The sequence below is a fragment of the Lagenorhynchus albirostris genome, chromosome 2, assembly GCF_949774975.1.
Source record: "Lagenorhynchus albirostris chromosome 2, mLagAlb1.1, whole genome shotgun sequence".
Classification (NCBI taxonomy): domain Eukaryota; kingdom Metazoa; phylum Chordata; class Mammalia; order Artiodactyla; family Delphinidae; genus Lagenorhynchus; species Lagenorhynchus albirostris.
In genome coordinates, this window is record NC_083096.1 from 99282883 (window position 1) to 99305443 (window position 22561).

The 22561-nt window shown below is 36.7% G+C and overlaps 1 protein-coding gene across 1 annotated transcript in view; it reads left to right on the top strand.

Moving 5' to 3' along the window:
- The window catches only part of PLPPR5 (phospholipid phosphatase related 5), a 128760-nt gene extending 106416 nt beyond the window's left edge, over positions 1-22344 (top strand). The window contains exons 5-6 of the mRNA XM_060139523.1: positions 2552-2671; positions 22234-22344. Coding sequence (XP_059995506.1) covers positions 2552-2671; positions 22234-22266 — 153 coding nt within the window. The 3' untranslated portion in view covers positions 22267-22344. The remainder of the gene's footprint in view (positions 1-2551; positions 2672-22233) is intronic.
- The last annotated feature ends 217 nt before the right edge of the window (positions 22345-22561 follow it).

Below are 22561 nucleotides of genomic sequence, written 5' to 3' on the forward strand. Positions count from 1 at the left end.
ATATGTCATGAAATGGGTATGAAACTGCTGTTTGTTATGTTGTTGTTGGCTAAAATTCTTGATTATATTCTTTGTGCTCTTGGCAGTAGTCAGTTGGCAAACTACAGCCCATAGGCAAAATCTGGCCTGCTGCTTATTTTTTTTTAAACTTTTTATTTTATATTGGAGTATAGTTGATTAACAATGTTGTGATAGTTTCAGGTGTACAGCAAAGTGATTCAGTTATACATATGCATGTATCTATTCTTTTTCAAATTCTTTTCCCAATTAGGTTGTTACAGATTATTGAGCAGAGTTTCCTGTTCTATACAGTAGGTCCTTGTTGGTTATCCATTTTAAATATAGCCGTGTGATAAGTTGTATTGGGACACTGATATGCCTATTCCTATATGAATTGCCTCTGGCTGCTTTCACGCCAAAATGGCAGAGCTGAGTACTTGCTGCAGAGATTGTATGCCTGCAAAATCAAAAATATATACTATCTGCCCATTACAGGCACAACACTATCTATTAGTCCTTTGCAGGGTCAACATTTGATAGAAGGATTATCAAGTACCCATCTCTAAGCCTTTGCCATCCCTTACTTTAAGCATCTTGATGGCAGTGATGAAGCTGAGGTATCAAATAATCAGGCTTTGATCTATGCTTCTGATCTGTAATTATTCAAGGAAGTGGAAGGATAATAAGTATATAGCAATTTGCAAGGAAATTTTTTTTCTGAGATAAAGTCTCAGAGTATGTGTTATTTTGTAGATTTGAAAATTTTATTTAAAAACTGGAGAGTAACCAAGATCTAATTGGCCTTTGAAAATATTCAGTAATGAGCCCTACTAAAGGAGAGGCTTTCCAATGGAGGATTTGTGAAAAATATACAGTGTAAATTTATACTTGTATATTAAGCATTTATTTTTTTAAATAAATGTTAGGTTATAAATTGCAAGTAAGTTCTATATTTTGGTTTGATAATAGAATATAAAACCCAGAAAAAGAAGACTCAAGAATAGCTTACCCATTAGTTCAATATAAGCAAATAATAGCAAATAATTTTCCTGAATTGTTTACATCACTATTACTTTTTTTTTTACATCTTTATTGGAGTATAATTGCTTTACAATGGTGTGTTAGTTTCTGCTTTATAACAAAGTGAATCAGTTATACATATACATATGTTCCCATATCTCTTCCCTCTTGCGTCTCCCTCCCTCCCACCCTCCCTATCCCACCCCTCCAGGCGGTCACAAAGCATGAGCTGATCTCCCTGTGCTATGCGGCCGCTTCCCACTAGCTAGCTACCTTACGTTTGGTAGTGTATATATGTCCATGCCTCTCTCTCACTTTGTCACAGCTTACCTTTCCCCCTCCCCATATCCTCAAGTCCATTCTCTAATAGGTCTGTGTCTTTATTCCTGTCTTAGTCAGAAAGAGAAAGACAAATACCCTTTGCTAACACATATATATGGAATTTAAGAAAAACAAATGTCATGAAGAACCTAGGGGTAAGACAGGAATAAATCACTATTTCTTAAAGTTTGACTCACCTACATTTTTTTTTTTTTTTTTTTTTTTTTTTTTTGCTGTACGCGGGCCTCTCACTGTTTTGGCCTCTCCCGTTGCGGAGCACAGGCTCCGGACGCGCAGGCTCAGCGGCCATGGCTCAGGGGCCCAGCGGCTCCGCGGTATGTGGGATCCTCCCGGACCGGGGAACGAACCCGTGTCCCCTGCATCGGCAGGCGGACTCTCAACCACTGCGCCACCAGGGAAGACCAGGAATGCCTTTTAAAAGTGGCAACTCCTAGGCCTTATCCTTCATCTGTGAAATCAGAATTTTTAGGAGAGGGCTTCGGAATGTGCATTTTTAAAAGTGCCAGAACTTTATTTTATGCACACTAGAATATGAGAACTTCTGGTTTAATTCAAATTCTGTCACTTATGGGATATAAGTGGGATAATTGAAACAAGGGCCAGTTTCCTTTATGTAGAAGTTCTTCTATTTCAGTGGTAGCAGTAGTAAGCTATTGTCGAAATGCCAAATATACGTGGGATACAATAACAGACAATAACTTAGGTTAATTAAAGGATGCTACTAAATTAGAAAGTGCCAATTGTAGAAGGTTTATTATGAATGTAATGATCTTAAAGCAATGGGAAATAATTAGCATTTATTAGCCACAATAGGAAAGGTTAGCTTGCTATGAATTTTTAGCCACAATAAGGAAAGGTTAGCTTGCTATGAATTTTTATAGGGTTATGATCTTATATTTGGATTGATTTGAGCATTGACTATAAGCTAATTTAATGAAAATTTTGGAATAATAAAATTGTCCTTATTAACTGAGCTACATATTAATTGATGAATGTTCTTGAACATGCTTGCACTGGATTAACCATTAAAATTTACACAGAATAAATCTGGATGTAAAGGTATAGACATGTAATATTTAAGTAATTCCAATACTTTATTACTGTGATTAGATTTATCAGGCTATCCACAAGGGTCATAGTTATAAGGAGCATGGCTTTGCTTTAACTGTATTTTTTCCCAAAATTTTAGGTCGTGTGTGTGGTAAATAATTTCAAAGGAAGACAACCAGAAAATGAGCATATACACACAGATAATATGGCACAGATGCCAATGATCAGCATTCCTCGAGTAGAAAGTCCTTTGGAAAAGGTAACATCTGTACAGGTGATTCATAATTTAAATTCTAAATGTGATTGTTAGAGCAAATGAATAATTACTCTTGAGAGTTCCTACACAGTCATTTTTGATTTACTAAAACAAGCTCAGAGTCTCATGTGGTATTTAGCAAGAATTTAGTCACTGAATACAGCATCTTAGAAAAATGCATATCACGTGGAAAATATTTCTTCAAATCCCTCACGCTAAATGCTGAGTCTGTACCTGGGATGCGTTCTGTAAGTTGCCATAGCTTCAAGATAGGAATGTTATACAGTGGTCCCACACATGGGCAAAATAATAAGATAGTTTTACTTGAGAATATAAGCAGTTTTTCATAGCATATATTCCATTTCTTCCATGTCTCACTTATATGAGAAACTGCTTAGTGTAACAACTGGCACACAATCAGGACTCGGTAAATATTTGTTGAACCTCAGTGTATAAAGTTCTGGCAGCAGGGAATCACCAGTCATGCTCTCCTGCTCAGGGGGGGAACTGGGGGTCAGCTTGGGCTGAAGGGAGCCTGACTGGGTAGCACTTTGAATGGCAGGTCAAGGCCTCATTGGGCATAGCAATGAACAGAGAAGCAGGTAGATAACAATAACTTTCCTTGAGACTCTAAATGACTGCTCAGAGGGTTACTAATGGCTTCTCCTCAGCCCTGTCCACGTCCAGATTTTGATCAATATCTTAAATGAAGAGTTCAGTTACATGCTAATTGGCGGTTTAGATGGTCTGAGTCTGTGAGGGATAATTAATACATTGGATGAAAGAATAAAAATTCTTGGAAGAGTACAACAAAGATACAACTAACAATTAACTAGAAATAAAGGAAGTGTTTTGTATTTGGACTTTTTAAAAAAGTTCCTGTAGGGTAGGGTACGTCTAGGTTAAGTGCACAAATGAAAAAGGCTCAGAGAGTATAGAAGTCTACCATTCAACTTGGGTCAACAGCACGATATGTCTTCCAGAAGTTAATATGGTTTTAAGTCCCACTTAGGGAAAATGATATCCTGAATGAGGGGTTTGACGGTTTGCTTTGCTCAGACCAACTTGGTGTACTGTGTACTGCCCTTGGCAACATGGTTTAAAGGTGAATATTGATAAAATAGAAAAGTTGACAATAAATATTTGTTAAGTGAGCAAATAGATGTGTCTAAGATGGTGAGTGGACTCAAAATCATGGATTATAAGAGACTGGAAGGAACAAAAATGGTTAGTTTATAGGAAGAGAAAACTCAAGAAAGAAGCAATATCTTCCCATAAATATCTGAAGTACTGCTGTATGGCAGAGGGATGCGATTTGTTCTGTGGGGCCTCAGAGATCACAATTAGGATGAAAGAAATGAAAGTGCAGAAAGATAAATAATGTCTGGTAAGTAGTAACAACTTTCTGAAAGTGGAATTCCCACCTTAAAAGCAATGAAATTTCTTTTTACTATAGGGATTCAAGAATAGCTAAATAATCACTTATCCATGATACTGCGGAAGGAATTCAAGCATTTAGATGAGGATAGAGACAGTAGATGATGATGATGATGATGATGATGATGGTAATAAAATAGCAATGGGCATTTAGTGATCATTCAGAATGTGTCAAATACTATGCTGATTGCTTCCACAAAAACACTTCTGTGCTCTACAAGTAGAATTTTGTTCTTTACAACAATTTTTACAGCTGAGTATTATTAGTGGCAAAGACTGCTAATAGTTGACCAGTATTCCTTCTCCCCTTCTTCCTTTTAGTTACTGAAATTTCCCACTCCAATTTTAGCTACACTCACAGCTGCCCAGCTGTAGTCTTTTTCCCAGCTTCCCTTGCAGTTAGGTGTGACCATGCAACCAAGTTTAGACCAATACAATGTGAGCAGAAGGGTAGGTGCAACAACCTCTGGGTCATCTCTTTGAAAACTCTTGTCCTGGACATTCTGTACTCCTTCTCGCCAAATGGAAAAGGTAAATGACTGGAATAGTCTTTAAGTTTTAAAGACGACCTCCTCTCCTTGACAGCGTAGGTTCTGGATGAGCTCATGGAGCAGTCCACATACATACCCTAGATGGTTCTGAAAAACAAATAAATTTCTTTTCTCTTTGAGTCATTGGATTGTTTTCATCTTTTTTCTACAGTGGTTAGTTGATGCCCTCTTATAATAAATTTCCTCATTATACAGTTAAGAAAACTGAACTTCCAAGTAGTTAAGCAGTTTGCAAAAGTCCATATCACTGATAAACAGCAAAGAAAAATTATACAACATAGTAATCCAAGACACATGCCTATGGGATAAAATATATAAGTGAATAATACATATAAAATTCAATCTTGTTTAATTTTAAATTAAATATAGAAAACAGTAGAATTTAGGAAGAGATCTTAAACATACTTTGAAGAAAATGGTTAGGGTAAAAAATAGAGTCTTTATTTTATATAGCTCTCAATATATTAACTTGAACAAAAACACAGTCTTCTGCTTTTTAGCATATTTATTTGCATAACGGTTCTTTAGTGGTCTACTAGCATTGCCAGATATTCTTATATACCATTACATCATTATGTATATTAAGTTATTAAAATATTTCTGTTCTTGATTTTATGCAAATTCATTTTTATTTATAGTGACTTTTAAGATGTTAGGTGGTAAAAGCAAAAATATTCTATTAGAATCCATAGATTGCAAGAGATCCGTGTTTATTAACTTCTTTCTTTCATTAATATTTTTGTTTATGACAAATTCATGTGCCTTGTCTTCACTCCAGTAGTCAGGCAATAAAGATGATTGGAATCTAATTTGATTCTCCCCTTCACACACCTAGCACATTTACGCTCACCCCGCTGAGCTCCAACTTCCCTCTCCGCTCTCTCCATCCCTGTCTGCAAGGCACAACGCTGTCTGCGCAGTTTGTGGTCTGCTGCCCTCACTCACATAGACCACAGGAAGAGCATGGGTCTCAGGAGTTTCCGCCGGGAGCTCTGCGGGTGAGAGGACATGTATTTGAGCTCATCAGCCAGAAAGGGAAGAAGACCATCACTTCAGGGAAGCCCACAGTAGCTTTCTCTTCTTTCTGTGATAAGGAATGTTTGGAGTGAATATATTGCTTTTCATCATAGTTCACAGTGGGAAACAAGTGAATGCAAATCGCTCCCCAGTAAGTTGATCTTAATAACCGATAGTTGGAGAATGACATTAAATCCTTAAAGCTGGCCCTCTGAGGAGAGAAAGGAGGCCCAGTGTTAAAGTGTGGTCCACAGACATGGCCTAGTGTTTTAGCATTATTATGCCAAACTATCATTTTCTGGTTGTCAGTTTTACATGGAGAAGGCAAAGGGTTTCTTTTGGAAGTTATGTACTTATATAACCTCATGTTCAAAGTACATGTTTGATAGATGGTACACTACAGAGTAATTACAGCATGCAAACGTTCTTGCTTATAAAATGCCAGCAATTTACCCCTTAATTATAGGGAGTTTGTCATATAGTTAATTACCACAGTTTGAGGAAAAGTCATGATTTTTCTGAAGGCTAAATAAATCTGAACATTCATTACATTTGGTTTTATGAAAAGAATTAATCATCTGTGGAAAGTAGCCCATCATATCTCAATGCCCACTTATTTAAGTTACCAGTAACTTTATTACAGCCGTTTGTAATATCAAATCATGAAAGATCTAAATGTATATCTGTCATGAATTATTAAATCAGTTGTGATACATTCCTACAATGGGATCCAGTACATTATAGTGTGGTACTTCTGCTTACAGTTTCTAGAGGTAGACTAGCTGGCAGTTATGGACAATTTTGATCTTGGTCAGCTTACCTAAATGTTCTGTGACTCAGTTTTCTCCTTCATAGAACGGTTCATAGAATGATAGTCGTAAGAGTTCAATAAGATAATAGTCAAGCATTTTAGGGCAGTGTCTGGCACCTCTGAAGCCCTTAATCATTACGAATTATAATTATTATTACTATTCCACAGTTAAAATGGATGAGGTAAATCAAGATGTGGAAAGTTTTCTAGTATGTTGTAAAATTTTTGTAAGTTGATATGTATAAAATGTGTCTGTGTATGATGAAGCCAGTTGTGCGAAACACCACACAAGATATTTCTCTCTAGTAGGAAAGAAAAGAGCATATAGATGAGAGAGAGAAGGGGGCAGGGTACCCACAGACACCAGTCTGAGAGCAACTGACATAGTGGACCTGATTCTCTCTCTCCTGTCTGTCTTCCTCCCTTTCCTCCCCTCCCTCCCTCCCTTCCTTCCTTCCTTCCTTTCTTCCTTTTCTCTCTCATTTTCTCTTTATCTTCCTGTAATGAGGCTATATTTATGAAAAATTGTGTAACTAAAATAATTACAGTGTTTTAAAATTATTCAGTTTTCTTCAGCTGCTCTCTGAGGAGGTTTTGGTTATGCTTCCTTGTATTGACTGTTGATATGTTCTGATTGAGCAAAGTCCCTTGGAAAAATTTCCCTGGAATAATTTAAATTCCTGTGTCCCTTCCTTATGACTCCCACAAACCTTTTGAGAGTGTTTGGTTTATTTTTCTCTGCCAAATTGGTTGTAGCTCGCATGCCTTTATGCATCACGCCCAGGGTCCAGCTGTCCTTGGCACACCTGCAGTCATCTCCATTTCAGGTCCTATCTGTCCTGGGGCCCTGACACGAGCTGTGTGTAGGTGCCTCTCATTTTCAGGAGCCACAAAATCCCACCGACCAAAGGCCTCAGGGAGCCAAGTCACACCACTCCTCCCCTTCAAACTTATCCTTTTCTGGCTCCTGCCTTCAAGGGCCCATGCATCCCAAACAGAATCTTCAGGGGTGCTGGCTTCAGGAGGTCTCCAAAAACACAAAGACACCATTAATTACTCTCAGGAGGCCAAAAACCAAAAGTCTGCCTCTCCTTCTAGGAAATGAAGATGGAAACATTTACATATTCATTAGCTTTACTCTCCTATATTAGCAAGGGCAAAGTAGGAGTTAATATCTTAATAGCTGTGTCACAGAGAGAAAACAAGATAGAGTAAAATTATAGGCATTTCTACTAGATATAGTATAAATAGTTCCAGTTTGATGGATGTCACCAAAGGACAATTGAAATTTTTCTTTGCCAGTAAAGAAGTTCAATGTTGCAGAAGTGGCTAAAATCCTGTACGATCCCAGTAATAGCTCCAAAATTTCAGAGTGAGGACAAGAGATAAGAAAGACCTTTAAGAGAATGAGAAGACTTATTTAGAGCACAATTCAGCACCTTGGACCAACACCATGTTGAAGCAGGGTTAGCAGATAGGCAAGTACACACCAAAAGAAAGCCTTCAGGCAAGAAGCTTTCCTCTGATCAGGCTTCTCATTAATATGGGCACGTGCCAGATGAAAGAACCCTTTCCTGAACTGAATGGGTACCATAAAATGGGTAAAAAAATAAATAAGCTGCCTCCAAGGACTATGCCATCTTCCTGTAGTAGCGTTTAAGCTGAACAGAATAGCAGTCCTGATATTTCAGCAGACATAGCAATAGTTTCATTATAGCTTCTATATAGTTTCATATAGAAATAAAGTGACCTTCCTGGAAATGTCCATGGCCTCAGCTTCTTCTCCCACTCCTGTCAGGCTGGTAAATCATCAAAATGATATTATAAAACTACATTCACCAGCTCTTCAGCTCAAGATCTAGGTGAAGGAGTCCCTGACTATTCAAGAAAACAGTTCAGGGGTCTTTGAATCTTCTCCCACTCAGTTTAGGAAGATAAACTGAGCTAAATCTATTCTGATTCAAGTATAAATAATCAGGACAATTACTTAAATCCTTTAAAACGATTTCTTGACACAGAAGAGAGACATATTTTAAGAGATAGAATACGTTTTTGAGGGAAAAAAAGATTCCAAGATAATTAAATTCATTGTAGATAATATCTGCTTTCTACTGTCAAGGAAATTAAAGAAAATATGTGAAATGAGAGATGAAAGATAGCTGGAACAATTAGGAAACTAATGTAAGAAAAGAATGTCATGGCAAGATTAAAACCAATACTAGAAACCATAAAGAACAAAATCCACAATGGAGAAAGTGAAATCAGTTATGTTAAGGACAGGTTTCAGAATTCATAGTACAAGAACAAGAGAATAAAATTGATCTGAGTAAAAATAATAGATATGAAGGATATACCACAGAAATGTAACATGTGAATCACTGTAGATGCTAAAGAAGAGGACAAATGAAGCTATAGCAATATTCAGAGAAATACTATAAGTAAATTTTCCTTCCAAATAAATATCTGAATCTTTAGGCTCCAAGGGTTAACAGGATACAAGGGAAAATTAAAATATATACCAGAATTTAGATATTTCTCAGTGAAATTTTCAAATTTCAGTACTGAAGAAAGAATTCTATAAATATTGTGGTAGATGGTATTGTTGTTCCCAATTATTAACTACCCTCTTCTATACGCAGAGTATCCTTCCTGCTCCAGTTATTTTGGACTTGATCAATAACATGTGAGTGAACCTGATAGATAACCCATCAACCAGAAACTTGTAGAACCATCATGAGCTTCTGCCCACCCTGTTGCTCTTGAGCCTTCTTCCAGGAGAAGGCTGTGTTCCAGATACGGGCTGTTCTGACATCCTGAGTCCCAGAATGGGAAGTCATGGGAAGCAGACCAACACCCAACCTGTAGCTTGGGGCAGATCCGTAGAACCTGACCACCAACATGTAGTATGAGGAGGTATATATACACATTGTTGTTGGAAGCCAACTGAGCTTTTGAGGTTAAAATAGAGTGTGCCTACTGAAAACTAATACACACAAAACTAATATACCACCCAAGACTAACAGCATGTTAGCCTCAGACTTCTCCCTCTATAGGATTAGATGCCAGAATAAAATGGAGTAATGTCTTCCGAGTTTCCATGAAAAAGGTGGTGACATACGAATTCTATTCGCACCCAAAAGGTCATTTAAGTGGTAAGATAATCATAAAGCACCACATGCTTAAGAATTCAGGAACTATATTACTCATGAAAGAAGATACTTGCTCGTACCAGAAGATATTTACCAGTTAACTGAGCAAAACACCAATATCTAGAGCTCTCAAATTGAAAAGTCATATTATGAATGAGTTGGCAGGAAAAATGGAAACCATTTAAATATAGACTTAATTAGAATTGACTGTGGTAAATGCAGTGACAGAAACAGGGCAAAATTATAAAATTCATTTAGAGAGAAGATCTATAACAAAATTAATTAATACAGCAATGACAAAATGAGACAAATCTTAGATAATGCTAATAAAATTGTCAAAGTATGATAATTTGTAGATTTTATAAAGGAGGGACTCAATATTACTGCTTCATTCTTGCGTTACTGACTAGAAAAATTTAGGTTCAAGCATTTTTTAAAATAAAATTTATCAAGAGTAGTTTAAACAGTTTAAAAAGGCCAATGACGAAGTGTAAGATGTAAACTACACACTTGCCAATGGGTTAATGTCTGTGATATATAAAACATCCTAATTGAAAACTGGGCAAAGTTCATGAATAAGCACATCATTAGAGATCAAATGCAAATGAAAATGAAGTATATGGAAAAGTACTCTCTGTCATGTTTGATGAAAATTTGTGAAGGGTCTTTTACGCAACACTGGGAAGTTGGTTCTTACCCTGTAAGCAAAGGGGAGCCGTGAAGGAGTGTAAGGAAGGAAGTGGCGTGTTCAGAATGGAGAATAAATTGAAGGAGAGCAACACTGCAGCAAAACAAAATCAAACAAAAACCAATCTGAGAGGCTGCTGTAAAAATCCAGATAAATGATAAAGATTACATGGACTAGACCTCAGTACAGCCATGTTATGCCATATTGACTGACCAGGCATCATTTGGCAAAGTCTCTCTTGGTCGGGTGCTGATTCTGATCAGAGGAGTTGTATTACTCCATTCAGGCTGCTATAACAAAATACTGTAGACTGGTGGCTTATAAATAACAGAAATTTATTTCTCACCATCCTGGAGGCTAGGATGTCTAAGATTAAGGCACTGGCAGATTCAGTCTCTGGTGAGGGCTCACTTCCTGGTTCATAGATGGCCATCTTCTCCCTGTGTCTTCACATGGCAGCAGGGGTGAGGGAGTTCTCTAGGGTCTTTATAAGAGTACTTATCCCATTCATAAAAGACTCTGCCCTTATGAGCTGATCACCTCCCAAAAGCCCCATTTCCTGATATCATGTTGGGGATTAGGTTTCAACATATGAATTTGGGGGCACACAAGCATTCAGTCTATATGCAGGGGTTATCTAACCATACCAGTACTTTACAGTGAAAAAGGGCTAACTGCTGACCCGGGTGTCACTAAGAAAACTATCCCTCCACCCTACCCACCTCAAGAAACCTGCTGACCTTTCATCTATGGAGTTTTCCTGTCCTCTCTTCAGACATTTCTCTTGGCCATAACTAACAGAAAAGGAGCACCTGGACTTCCTTCCTTCCAGGGATCCTCCTGGGTCAAGCTGCATTCATCCCAGAAACAAAACACTAAGTGCTTTTGTTTTTTCCCTCTTGCCCTCTGCTTGTTCTCTCTCTAAGGCAGAATGCTGCTGTTCAGATTTGCATAGGTAAGCACATACACATGATGTGTGCTTATGCATTATCAATTTTAACTGGTACCAAACAGCAAATCTAAAGAAAGAGACACTCACTATCTAGCAAGGGAACAAAAATATTTAAAAATAAATGTAAGGATAGATGGGATTTGATAGAAAATGGAATATTTCCAATAAATCTGAGAGGAGTTGATAATCTACATAGTTTTATTAAGGCAAATAGAACAGGCCACTGTAGCCACTTATGGCTGGCTCATTGGAGATCACTTTGAGAACTCACTTAGTGGATAGGGCCAGGTATAGGCAATGCTTTTTGAGAAAAAATATTTTTTTTCCATCTAAGCCTAAGCATTTTTTCTTAGGTTTATGTGACCTAATCATTTAAACCAAAGGTAATTCCCTCTTGCCAACAACAAGGAAGGGAAGGTAATGCTAGGAATAATTTACAAGGTGACAGCTTTGTACATCAGGTCAGGGACTTTTCACTAACCTGTACTACTCAAGAAGCTTCGTTGTATGAAAGCACTTCCTGATTAACAGAAGCATCACCTGAGTGAAAGTGGTAACCAGTGATGGCAGTTCGAAAAATCTAGAAATGGCGTAAGGAGTGTGTACTAATACAGATAGAAATTACCATGGTTTGTTTAATTCCCATGGCAACTGCGAAGGAAAACTATATGGATAGGAAAATTCTAAGGGAATTCACGGTGACCCAGGAAAGCCCATGCATTAACATTTACATTGACTGTTTTGCAGATTATAAAATCACAGAAATCAAGGTGAAGCCTGAGCTGAAATTTAGGCAGAGTGGGGGTGGGGTGGAGGTTGGAGAGACAAGCTTCTGCAGCTGGCAGTCCTGAGTCTGAAGCTTGGTTTGTCTACATTAGAACTAGGTGGGGTTAGACAAATTATTCCTCTTCTCCTTTTCCAAAAAGATAGATATAATAATGTTTTCCTTATGGAGTGATTATTGGGATTAACAGATCCCAAATGAGCTTCTTGGCACGTGGTAGGTGCTTAACACAAGTTAGTTCCCTCCTGTAACAATAATGATTCCCTTAATAGGATTTTCATTTTATTGCAGGATAGGATACCCTTATAGATATGTTTCACGGATTTAAAAATTTATACAGATCGTCTATGTCATACATAGCACACGTGGCAGAAAACCTTATAGTATAAAATGTTGCATACATTAGTGTCATAGCAACAGCAAAACAATCCTGTGGTTTCTTGCCAAGACAAATATGATTATACGTTACGGTGCTCTCTGTGATAAATTCTTTTGAGGTTTCAAAATGTTGTGCTTGAATAACAATGGCAATCTATTTAAGATTCAGTTACTTTTCTATAATGCAAATCTTTGTTTAACAGAGCTGCTGAACTGTAATGTAAATGTTACATAGGACCTGTCAAAACAACTGTATTAGTGATCAGATATTGGAATAGTTAGTGGAACAAAATATCTTTATATTTTAGGCCTTTTTCTTCAATCTAAGCTTTGAGCACTTATGAAAAATATTTGAAGTGAATCAATGTTTACATGCCGTACTCTGTTCTCATTTGTTAAATTTAATATTGCTTAAAAAAGGCAATTGAAAATGGAAGCTTAAAAATTCCAACCAGGCATCAACGTTTTAGGTTAGAAAAATTAACATATACTGATATTACTTTGCCATATGTCATTTTTCCTATTTGTACTTACATATATTCATTATTTATTTCTCCACACTATTTATAAATCATAATATACTATACAAAGAATAAAAGCCAGATTTTTTTGTTCAGTCGTATCTAGTAGGCCTTTTATAAAAGCGTCTTTTCAGTACATTACTTTTGAATATAAACAAGCTCTCTCATCTCATTTTATGAATAAATATAGAGTTGATGACTGCATTTTTAAATTATATGATTCGTGCAGTCATTAGTTAAGGACAGAATAAGACAATGACGGATTAAAAAAATCATTCTCAGTGCACACATCGTTAGTTACACATGGAAAACTTCTTCCACCCATTCATCCCCCTCTTCTCTCAGATTGGTTCCCTTTTGGTAGACTGTCCTAGAGACGCTTTTGAAGCTATGGCAGCCTTCAAAATCAGTCCAGAGCACCATGACACTATGAACATTTTTGGTAGAGAAAATACAGTTTTATTTGACTAAAACTAGGAAAATAAACAATGACCCCATTCCCAGTCTTATGAAACAACCACATTTAGTTTTCGTTGTTTGTCGTTTCTGTTAAAGGAGCAACAAGTAACTTATGTACATTATTTAAAATTTGAAAATCTGGGTAAGCAAAACAGTAATGAATAGGAAATATCCATATCCTACCACAGTAATCACTGGACATATTTTCTTAAAATAGCCTTCGAGACCCCATGAGTATGTGTCTGAGTTTGTGTGTGGTACAGGACGTCCCTGGATGCTCCCTTCTGTAGCCAGCTTTTGCCCATGTAACAGTATATCATGAGTATGCTCACAGCTCAATGAATATATCATCATATCAAGCATAACTGTAAAAGCTAATCTTCAGTGAGAACCTAATATGTGTCCAGAATTATGCAAAGAACATCACACATAAAATGCCATTTTAGTTTTTACAGAAATCATTTGAGTGTAGCTTGTTATTCCGATTTTACAGAGGAGACTTAAAGAGGTTAAGTAATTTGCCCAAGGTCACATAACCTGCATTCTGAAATTGGAATACAGAACTGTTTTTTCCATTTTTTATTTATATTCCATGTTTATCACTGCAGAGCTCCAGATCATAATCACTGTGCTGTACACATAGAATTACATTGAAAAGCTTTAATCCATATAAATTAATCATTACCTTTGTTAGGCAAAGGATTGCTTCCACTTCCAATTTCCCACAATTATAAACAATACTAGGGTAAACATCTCTAAAATAGATATATTTGTAAGTTCAATTAATAACTTATTTAAGATACATTTATAGAAGTGGAAATGCTGGAAAAAAAGAGGATGAGTACTCTTAAGGTTTTTGGTTTGATTCACATCAAACCAAGAATGGAGAATATTGTTCTTAAAAATCTTCACCAATCTTATAGGTCAAAAATAAATGAAGTACCTCATTTTAATTTGCATCTTTTGAATACCTTCCCATACATTTATTTTGTATTTCACTTTTTGTGACTGAAACAAATATTGAAACAATAGTTCAATAACTGACAAATCAAATTCTAGTCATCACTTGGTCCTTAGACTTAATTCATAGAGTGGCTTAATGGTACTCCTTTTTTTAATTGGGGTTTATTAAAGGCATAATTTACATCCTATAAAATTCCCTTTTTAGCATATAGTTTTATGAGTTTTGACAAATGCCTAGCATCATGTAATCATAACCACAATCAAGTTATAGAACATTTCTATCACCCTAAAATGGTAGCCAACCCCTCCTTTAGCCCCCAACCCCTGGCAACCACTATCTTTTTTCTGTTCCTATAGTTTTACCTTTTCCAGGATGTCATATAAATGGATTCATATAGTATGTAGCCTTTTGAGTCTTCTTTCACCTTGCATAATGCATTTGAAATTCATTCATGTTGTTACCTGGTTTCTTTTTTTCCTTTTTTATTGCTGAGTGGTATTCTGTTGTATAGGATGTACCACCATTTTTTAAAATCCATTTACCAATTGAAGGATATTTGGGCTGTTTCCAGTTTTTCCCAATTATGAATAAAGCTGATATAAAAATTCATGCACAGGTTTTTGTGAAAATGTATATTTTTCAATCTCTTGGATAAATACGTAGGAATGGGATTGTTGGTTTGTATGGTAAATATATTCAATATGTTTACCTTTACAAAATTTTTCTGAAGTATCTGTGTCATGCCTAATGGCCCTTATGGGTTTGAATGGTTCTGAAATTACTCTTGATGTAGCTCATCCAGATTTTTATTGACTGGTACCTCTTTCTGAAAATAGGCAAGTTTTTAAATAAAGAGTTCTAATCAGCTCCTGGTTATACAAGAACTTATCATGCACTTGATTCATTACCCACATCCTCTGATTCTTCTCTGTCAAGTAGCATTGGGCTGCTTATTTAGCAAATATAATGCGTTTTAAAAAGTTAAAGAGAAATTAAATAAGAAGCCATTAGTTAGATTAAAATACTAGTGTAAAAGAAGGCATGGGTACAATTTATGGGTGAGTTACATTTTTTACCATCATTTGTTATGTATAGTAAAATTTTATTTGTTACTAGGTTTGTAATATATGAAATATGTAACAAATATCAAATAAGCAGCACTATGGTACCTTTCCCAGGACTCATGAGTTTACAGTCTCATGAGTCTGTACTTTTATAGATTTTATAAATAATTTTATAAGCAAATTCAGAACAGGGTGATGATAGCTATGCTAGAGGAGCACATAAACGGGGACCCATCCAAACTTAGCGATGCTTACAACATCCTCTAAGCAGAGATCTGAAGGACTGGTGGCCATGGGAGAAGGAGAGAAAAATATTCCAGATAGAGGAACCAGCTTGCACCAAGGTTTTATTTGGCAAGTGAGGTAAGAGCACTGGGGCAAGAGACTTGAGGATGCCATTAAAGAGAGTTCAAATGGGGTCCAGAATGAATGTAATAGAAATAGAATTGAAAAGAAGCAAGATGAGCTGGAGCAGATGCACAATTATTGGTTGGGAAATTTCTAAAATGGCCAAAGAAACTTTGTAGTATGAGGGAGGTAGGCCAGGAGGTACATTGAGTTGATGGTTGAGAACATAGTTGTGAATATGGGCTAAAGGTATGTTAGACAGGTCCTTAGAGTTAGGGAAGTTAAGAAACTTTAGATAGAGTCCAGGGATACCCACATCCACTAAGGACCATAAACACATTAGTATTAATAGACTTACATGGAGTTTCATGTCGGTGCATTGGGAAACATTGAGTTACAGTGAAACCCAAGAGTTTATTACACATCTTCTCAATACCTTATGCCCCATGAAGTTCTAAGCAAGGGAAATAATGTGCAGCTGTTCCCAGAAGTATTTAAACACAGAGATTTTTTTTTTTTTGGAGAACCATTCAGGATTACTGCTTTTTTAGGCAATGCTCTTTTTAACCAGATAAATAATATTTTAAGAATTGATTGTATATACGTGGCAGTGCTCACATTGCTGACTAATCACTTTTCTGTACCTTTTGGCAGTGGTTCTCAGACTGGTGTAAAAGGAAATTCCTGCGAAGAAACAAAACTCTGAACTAATATAAAACTCTGAATTGAAACAGAACCACTATAAAAAAAAGAAATAGTTCCCCAAAAGTCATCTTTCCTGAGAGAACTCTGGTTCTATCACATTTATCTTTTATGTCTTCACATCCCCAACTTTTTAAAACAAGAAATTGCTTAGATGAACTTTACAACGTTTCATAGTCTCAAGTTTGAAGTTCTCTAATAATTTCTTCTAATATGGACCTAACATCATTTCTCTTTTCTAAAATACTCACCAAGTTCACAACCTACCAGGAGGAAAACAATGTGACAAAGTAGAGTCTAAGAGCACACACTTCATATGCTACTGCTTTTCTTCCTTCTCTGTTCTCCTACCCATTTTGCCTTCATCAAGAGACACAGTGAAGGAAGGAAGGAAGCAAATGCAAAATAAAGATAGCCAATATTTGGGAGTATGACATCCATCCACCTTCCCCTGATAAAATGTAGGTTGTGTCTGTAATAATTGTTGATTATTATAGGGCCATGATTCCTTATCCTAAATCATTAGTGCTAGGTGTTTTTCAGGATTAAAATATTTTATATTTTAGGGAAAAGTACTGTGTATTCTGTTACACAAGCAGGATCTTGGGCATCACTTTGTAATCAAAGATGGATATTTCCACAGCATAACAGAGTACAAATTGCCTCACAGCTATTCAGGTTTGTTTTTTACCACCAAATGAATTTGCACCAATTTTACCAGAAACATTTGGGTTTTAAAGTTTGTTTGGATATTAGAATTGTAGACTATAGCATTGTGAAATTCCAACCAATTATAAAAATCTTCTTGACTTCATCCTCTGTCTTTTTCTTTCTTTTCTTTTACTTTTTTATCTTGTTTCTCTGGCTTTTACAGACAACTATCGATATAATGATATGTTTGAGTAGAGACAAGGACCTTTGTTCATATCATCTCATTTAATCTTAATAAAAATCTATTCAAATAGGTATTATTATTTCCATTTCACAAATGAGAAAGCTAAGTCTCTGAAAGGTTAAATTGCTTGTGAAAATTTCAGTTGGTACGGAGCCCGCCTTCAAACACTTGGCATTCACACTACCTGACTGCAGAGTCCACTGTGCCACCCAGCTTCCTTACCAATAGAGCTGAGTACACAAATCATTGAGTTAGCCATCATATGCACAGATCCCATTTTATGCTTAAGTTTAGCATAAAAGCTGATTGCTGATAACCTCCTGTTAAAAAACAAAAGCTGTTTATAATCATCCAGAAAGAAAGAAACTGGAACAACATTTAACCTCAGCATTTGGTCCAGCAATATAACAGCGTAGAACTTTAAATAGACTAGCACTTTATCCAAGTAAGTCAGTCAATATTTAAATAAACACTGAAATAATATATAAAACACATTTTGTAGGTGTCCCAAATCCAACCTATTGAGAGTGGTCAAGAAGAAAATTCACAGGGAAGGTCCTTTAAAGGCTGTCTTGCAAGGCTCTTCAGCTGGATAATGGGAATCAGCCGCTGTGAACACCTTCAATTAAGGCAATAAACGTATGTGCGCTAGAGCGCACTGGTGTTGGAATTGGTTTCAAAGCTAAGCCGAATACAGAAACCGTGTCCTTTTGTGCAGGTTTCCATTACAACGAAAAAGGATCTAGATACTAGATTGTTTGGGTTGTTATTGTTATTTTTATTCAATATAAAATTTTGTATATATTTATTCAAATATATTTTGTTTTTTCACTGATTTTTTTCACTCATTAATGGGAAATTAGCGTTCTTCAATGAAATAGCCCTTAATAGTAGTGACTATTTTTTGTTTTCTTCCCTGAGGTACTCATTTTGCATCTCCCTCTGTTTTCTCAAAGAGAAATGGCGGGTGGCAGATCTTGTCAGGTGGCAAGTCATCACCAAATTTTCATGTCATAAGTAAATGACAATTTTGTTTTAAGTAACTTTTGAAAATTCCAAAGCATAATTTATACAACTGGGGGTATAGAATAAATAGGAAAACAGAAATTTTCACATAGAACTTAAGGCTTCAAAAATTGATATGCTAGAGACTTAGAGTTTATCAAATTTAAGAATCCAAAACTACTTTTCAGAAACAAGCGCTTGTTTTTCCATGGGACCTCTGCACTCAAGGACTGGATTCAGTATTTTGCTCACTGATTTGCTGTGGACTTGAATGAACACTTTCTAATGGATGTAGCATATTCTAATCTTCAACTCTTTGGACACAAGCTTTGTTATCTCCACTCTAATCCTCTGTATGTATAATTGCACTGATGATTTATATGACCACTTTCTTCTTGTGACTCTGAATTAAGCTTCTATGCATGAGTTTTTGGTTTGCCTGCTGAGTGTTTGCACTATCATCTACTAATAAGATTTAGTATTGCATATTAAGAATTCAGCTGGATTAAAAGGGGAAAATCCTTGTCACCTAGTTTGCCTCATAGGGAGTCCATTCCTCAAGACAGGTGATCTGAAAATATTAAGTGCAATTCTGTTTTTTTAAATATTACTGAGAAAAATGCTGATGAAGTGAGCAATGTCATAACTTCCTGCATAGGAATTATACCATTTGAATATTTCAAATCATGTATTTACATGCATGTAATTGTTATAATATAGAATCATAGAGTCTTATAGATGGTAAGGACTTTAAGTAATTAGTTTGCCCTTTCTCTAGATTCTTTCAGGGAAAAACTTCTCCTGTGCTAGACGAGAATTCATCTTATTTCTTAAAGCATACTGAGATATAAGGTCCATCCCTTTCAGTCTGTGGTGTGGGTTTATTTGCTCTTAGTGAAATTAATAAACAGATGGCCCCTGTGCTCTCTGTATACTCCTTTAATGTACTTGGAAACTGTTATTAAATTTCCCCTTTATTTTCTCTTCCTTTTGCATAGTCACTTTGTTATTTATTTTCCTCTGTTTACCTAATGACAATCTTTAAATGATTAGCCCCAAGTAGAACCCTTCTAATTCCAGTCAAATAGAAAAAATCAACTCAGAGATTAGAGCTTAATTGTGATGTGAAAGTGAAAGGGTACTAATTGGAAAAAGCAGGCATTTCCCCAGAGCTCTGGGATCTAAAAGTGGAGTCAGTCTGGAAACAAACTGTTTACCCTTGAAGTTTAACCTGGTAATGACTTAGCATAAAAAAAGGGGTAATATCCTTCAGAATTTATGGGCAGTGAAAGGAAGATCTAGTGGTCACCAAAACGTGCTTTTATTTTATTTATTTTTATTTTTTTGCGGTACGCGGGCCTCTCACTGTTGTGGCCTATGCCGTAGCCTCCGGACGCGCAGGCTCAGCAGACATGGCTGACGGGCGCAGCCGCTCCGCGGCATGTGGCATCTTCCCAGACCGGGTCACGAACCCGTGTCCCCTGCATCGGCAGGCAGACTCTCAACCACTGCGCCACCAGGGAAGCCACAAAACGTGCTTTTAAATGGCAAGACTGAATCCAGGATTTCCTGGTTCTCAATAGCACACTTACAGTTATCCATTCAATGTCTCATTTCTAAGGTGACCTCGTGTCCCTATTTGGGACAGCCCCAGTTTAAGCCTGTCATGATTAGCATGCCTTTTCTCCCCCACTATGTCCAGGTTTAGATGATAATTTATGTGCTCTCCCTGCAGTCAGTCATTGCACATTCTTTGTCACTCTCTCCAGCTTGTACCTATCCCTTGGTTTTTCTTACTCTGCTTGTGTTCTCCCTTGCACTGATTATCAGTGATTTGTTTCTGATACTTTCTTTGCTTTATTAAGGTCTTTTAACATTTCAGTTCTATCTTCCAAAGTGATGGCTGTCCCCTTCACTTTGGATCATCTTCAGCAAATTTAATGAGCCTTGTGGACACTTTATTATTTAGGTTAAGGGAACACTGATACCTAGGCCAGTGGCCTTTGGAACAGCATCCATTTTCTCTCCCTTGTTTTGTGTGTGTGTGTGTGTGTGTGTGTGTGTGTGTATGTGTGTGTGTGTGTGTGTGTGTGTGTTTGCGGTACGCGGGCCTCTCACTGTTGTGGCCTCTCCCGTTGTGGAGCACAGGCTCCTGATGTGCAGGCTCAGCAGCCATGGCTCACGGGCCCAGCCGCTCCGCAGAATGTGGGATCTTCCCAGACCAGGGCACGAACCCGTGTCCCCTGCATCGGCAGGTGGACTCTCAACCACTGCGCCACCAGAGAAGCCCTCTCCTTTGTTTTAATCTCCTTTCCTTTCTTTTTACTGTCATGTCTTCACCCTTTCCCAACCCTCCATTTGCCACTGACCGATTAATCTTCAATTTATATCTTAACATCTTTCCAGAAATTACTATGTGCTAGGTCCTGTCCAGAGGAGTGCACTCCTGTCAGTTTTGTACTGAAACACTGTATATCAAATTGTTCACAGATTTCAAGTCCCCATGGGGCCACTGGAAATAAAACTATGATGTACTGTTTCCACAGTTCTTATGGCTTTTACTCAATCATAGTGCATTATATAACTCTGACAAACATTTTTTGTCCTAAAGTCATGCTTGTGCTTTTGGAAGGAAAACTCAAGAAAACTTAGAGATGAACTGTTGAATTTGCCAACATTTTCATCATGAATTTTTTTAAATGGGAAATTAAAGTACCCAAGGTCTTGTCAAGCAGTTAGTAAAAGGGTCCACATGCTCTGCTCACTACTGATTCTTACTGATATTGTTTTTCTCTAGGCTTAAGTGGGTCACACCTAGAAAATAATGCCTTAAGCTGTGGTTAGTAATATGCTTCTAGTGTTTAATATGCCTCAATTCAGTGAAAATGAATTTTAACTTATTCACATACATTCAGAAAATGTTTTAGCTATTTAAAACACCTTAACTTGAAAAGAGCTACACATACATGGAAGAAATCTCATGGCGTGCATTCATTATGTGAAATTCTATTTATGATGTCTTTGACTTATAAAGAGTCCAAGCTACTATGAAAAACATTCCAAACAGGTAATTTGATGGTAAAACCCTTCCATAATGCTGCTGTTAGTGGTTGGGGCTGTCACTTAAGTTAGCTCTTGACATGACCTATATGTGGCATGATTAATTATGTCATGTCGATTTTCCACTGCAGTATTTCAGCAGCCATGGTATGGCCTGTTGCATGTCTGAAACCATTTAAATATTAGCCATTCCGCAGGGTTCCTTTGTACACAATTCAGTTGCTTAAACAAACAACAACAAAAAAAAATTTAAAACCTCCTTAAAGAATTTTCTGGTTGAGGTAAACAACAGAGATTGCAGTCTGTAGTCTGGATTCATGCATCAAAAATGAAATGTTTAAAGGAGATCTTTGTCAACTAGCAAATGCCATTTCAGTCTGAACATTTCACCACTCCTTCTATGCCATCTGTCTCACAGGGAGCAATTAGTCTGAAACTTCAACATGCAGCATTAAAATTCCATTAACACTGAACAGAATATTAACATGCCTGGCATTGCCATTTTTATCTCTCCAAATTTCAGTGTTAATTTTGAATAAGGCAGGTATAACATTTTACTCTATTTGGTTAATTAATAATATTGAATAAAATATATAATTAGCAGCCAAATTTATGTAATAATATGTACAACTCATTTAAATAATGCTGTATGCTTTTGCAGTTTAAACATACCTGGGCTACAGCTTTATATGAGGCTAATGATTATTTGTAAAAGCACTGAATCTTTTACAAAGCCAGTTTTCCCAGGGCTCTGACTTTGTAATTCTTTTCTTTTTGCAGAACCACATCACTGCCTTCGCAGAAGTCACATGATATTGAAGCAGATGGTCTTTCACTGCATTGGACATCGTCCCTTTTCACCATCCATTCATAACACCCAAAGTGTGTTTGATGACAAAAACGTTTATCAAGTTGTCTAATCATTTTTATAATTTAAAAATCAGTGTCAACTTATCTGTTTCCCCCACTAGACTGTGAGCTCCTCAAGGGCAGGACTGTGTCTTTCTTCTCTGTCTCCCCAGCACCTATGACAAAGCCTCACACAGAGTAGGTTCAATAAAAAATGATGACCAATGAACAAAAATTAATTCTGAAATAAAACATTCAC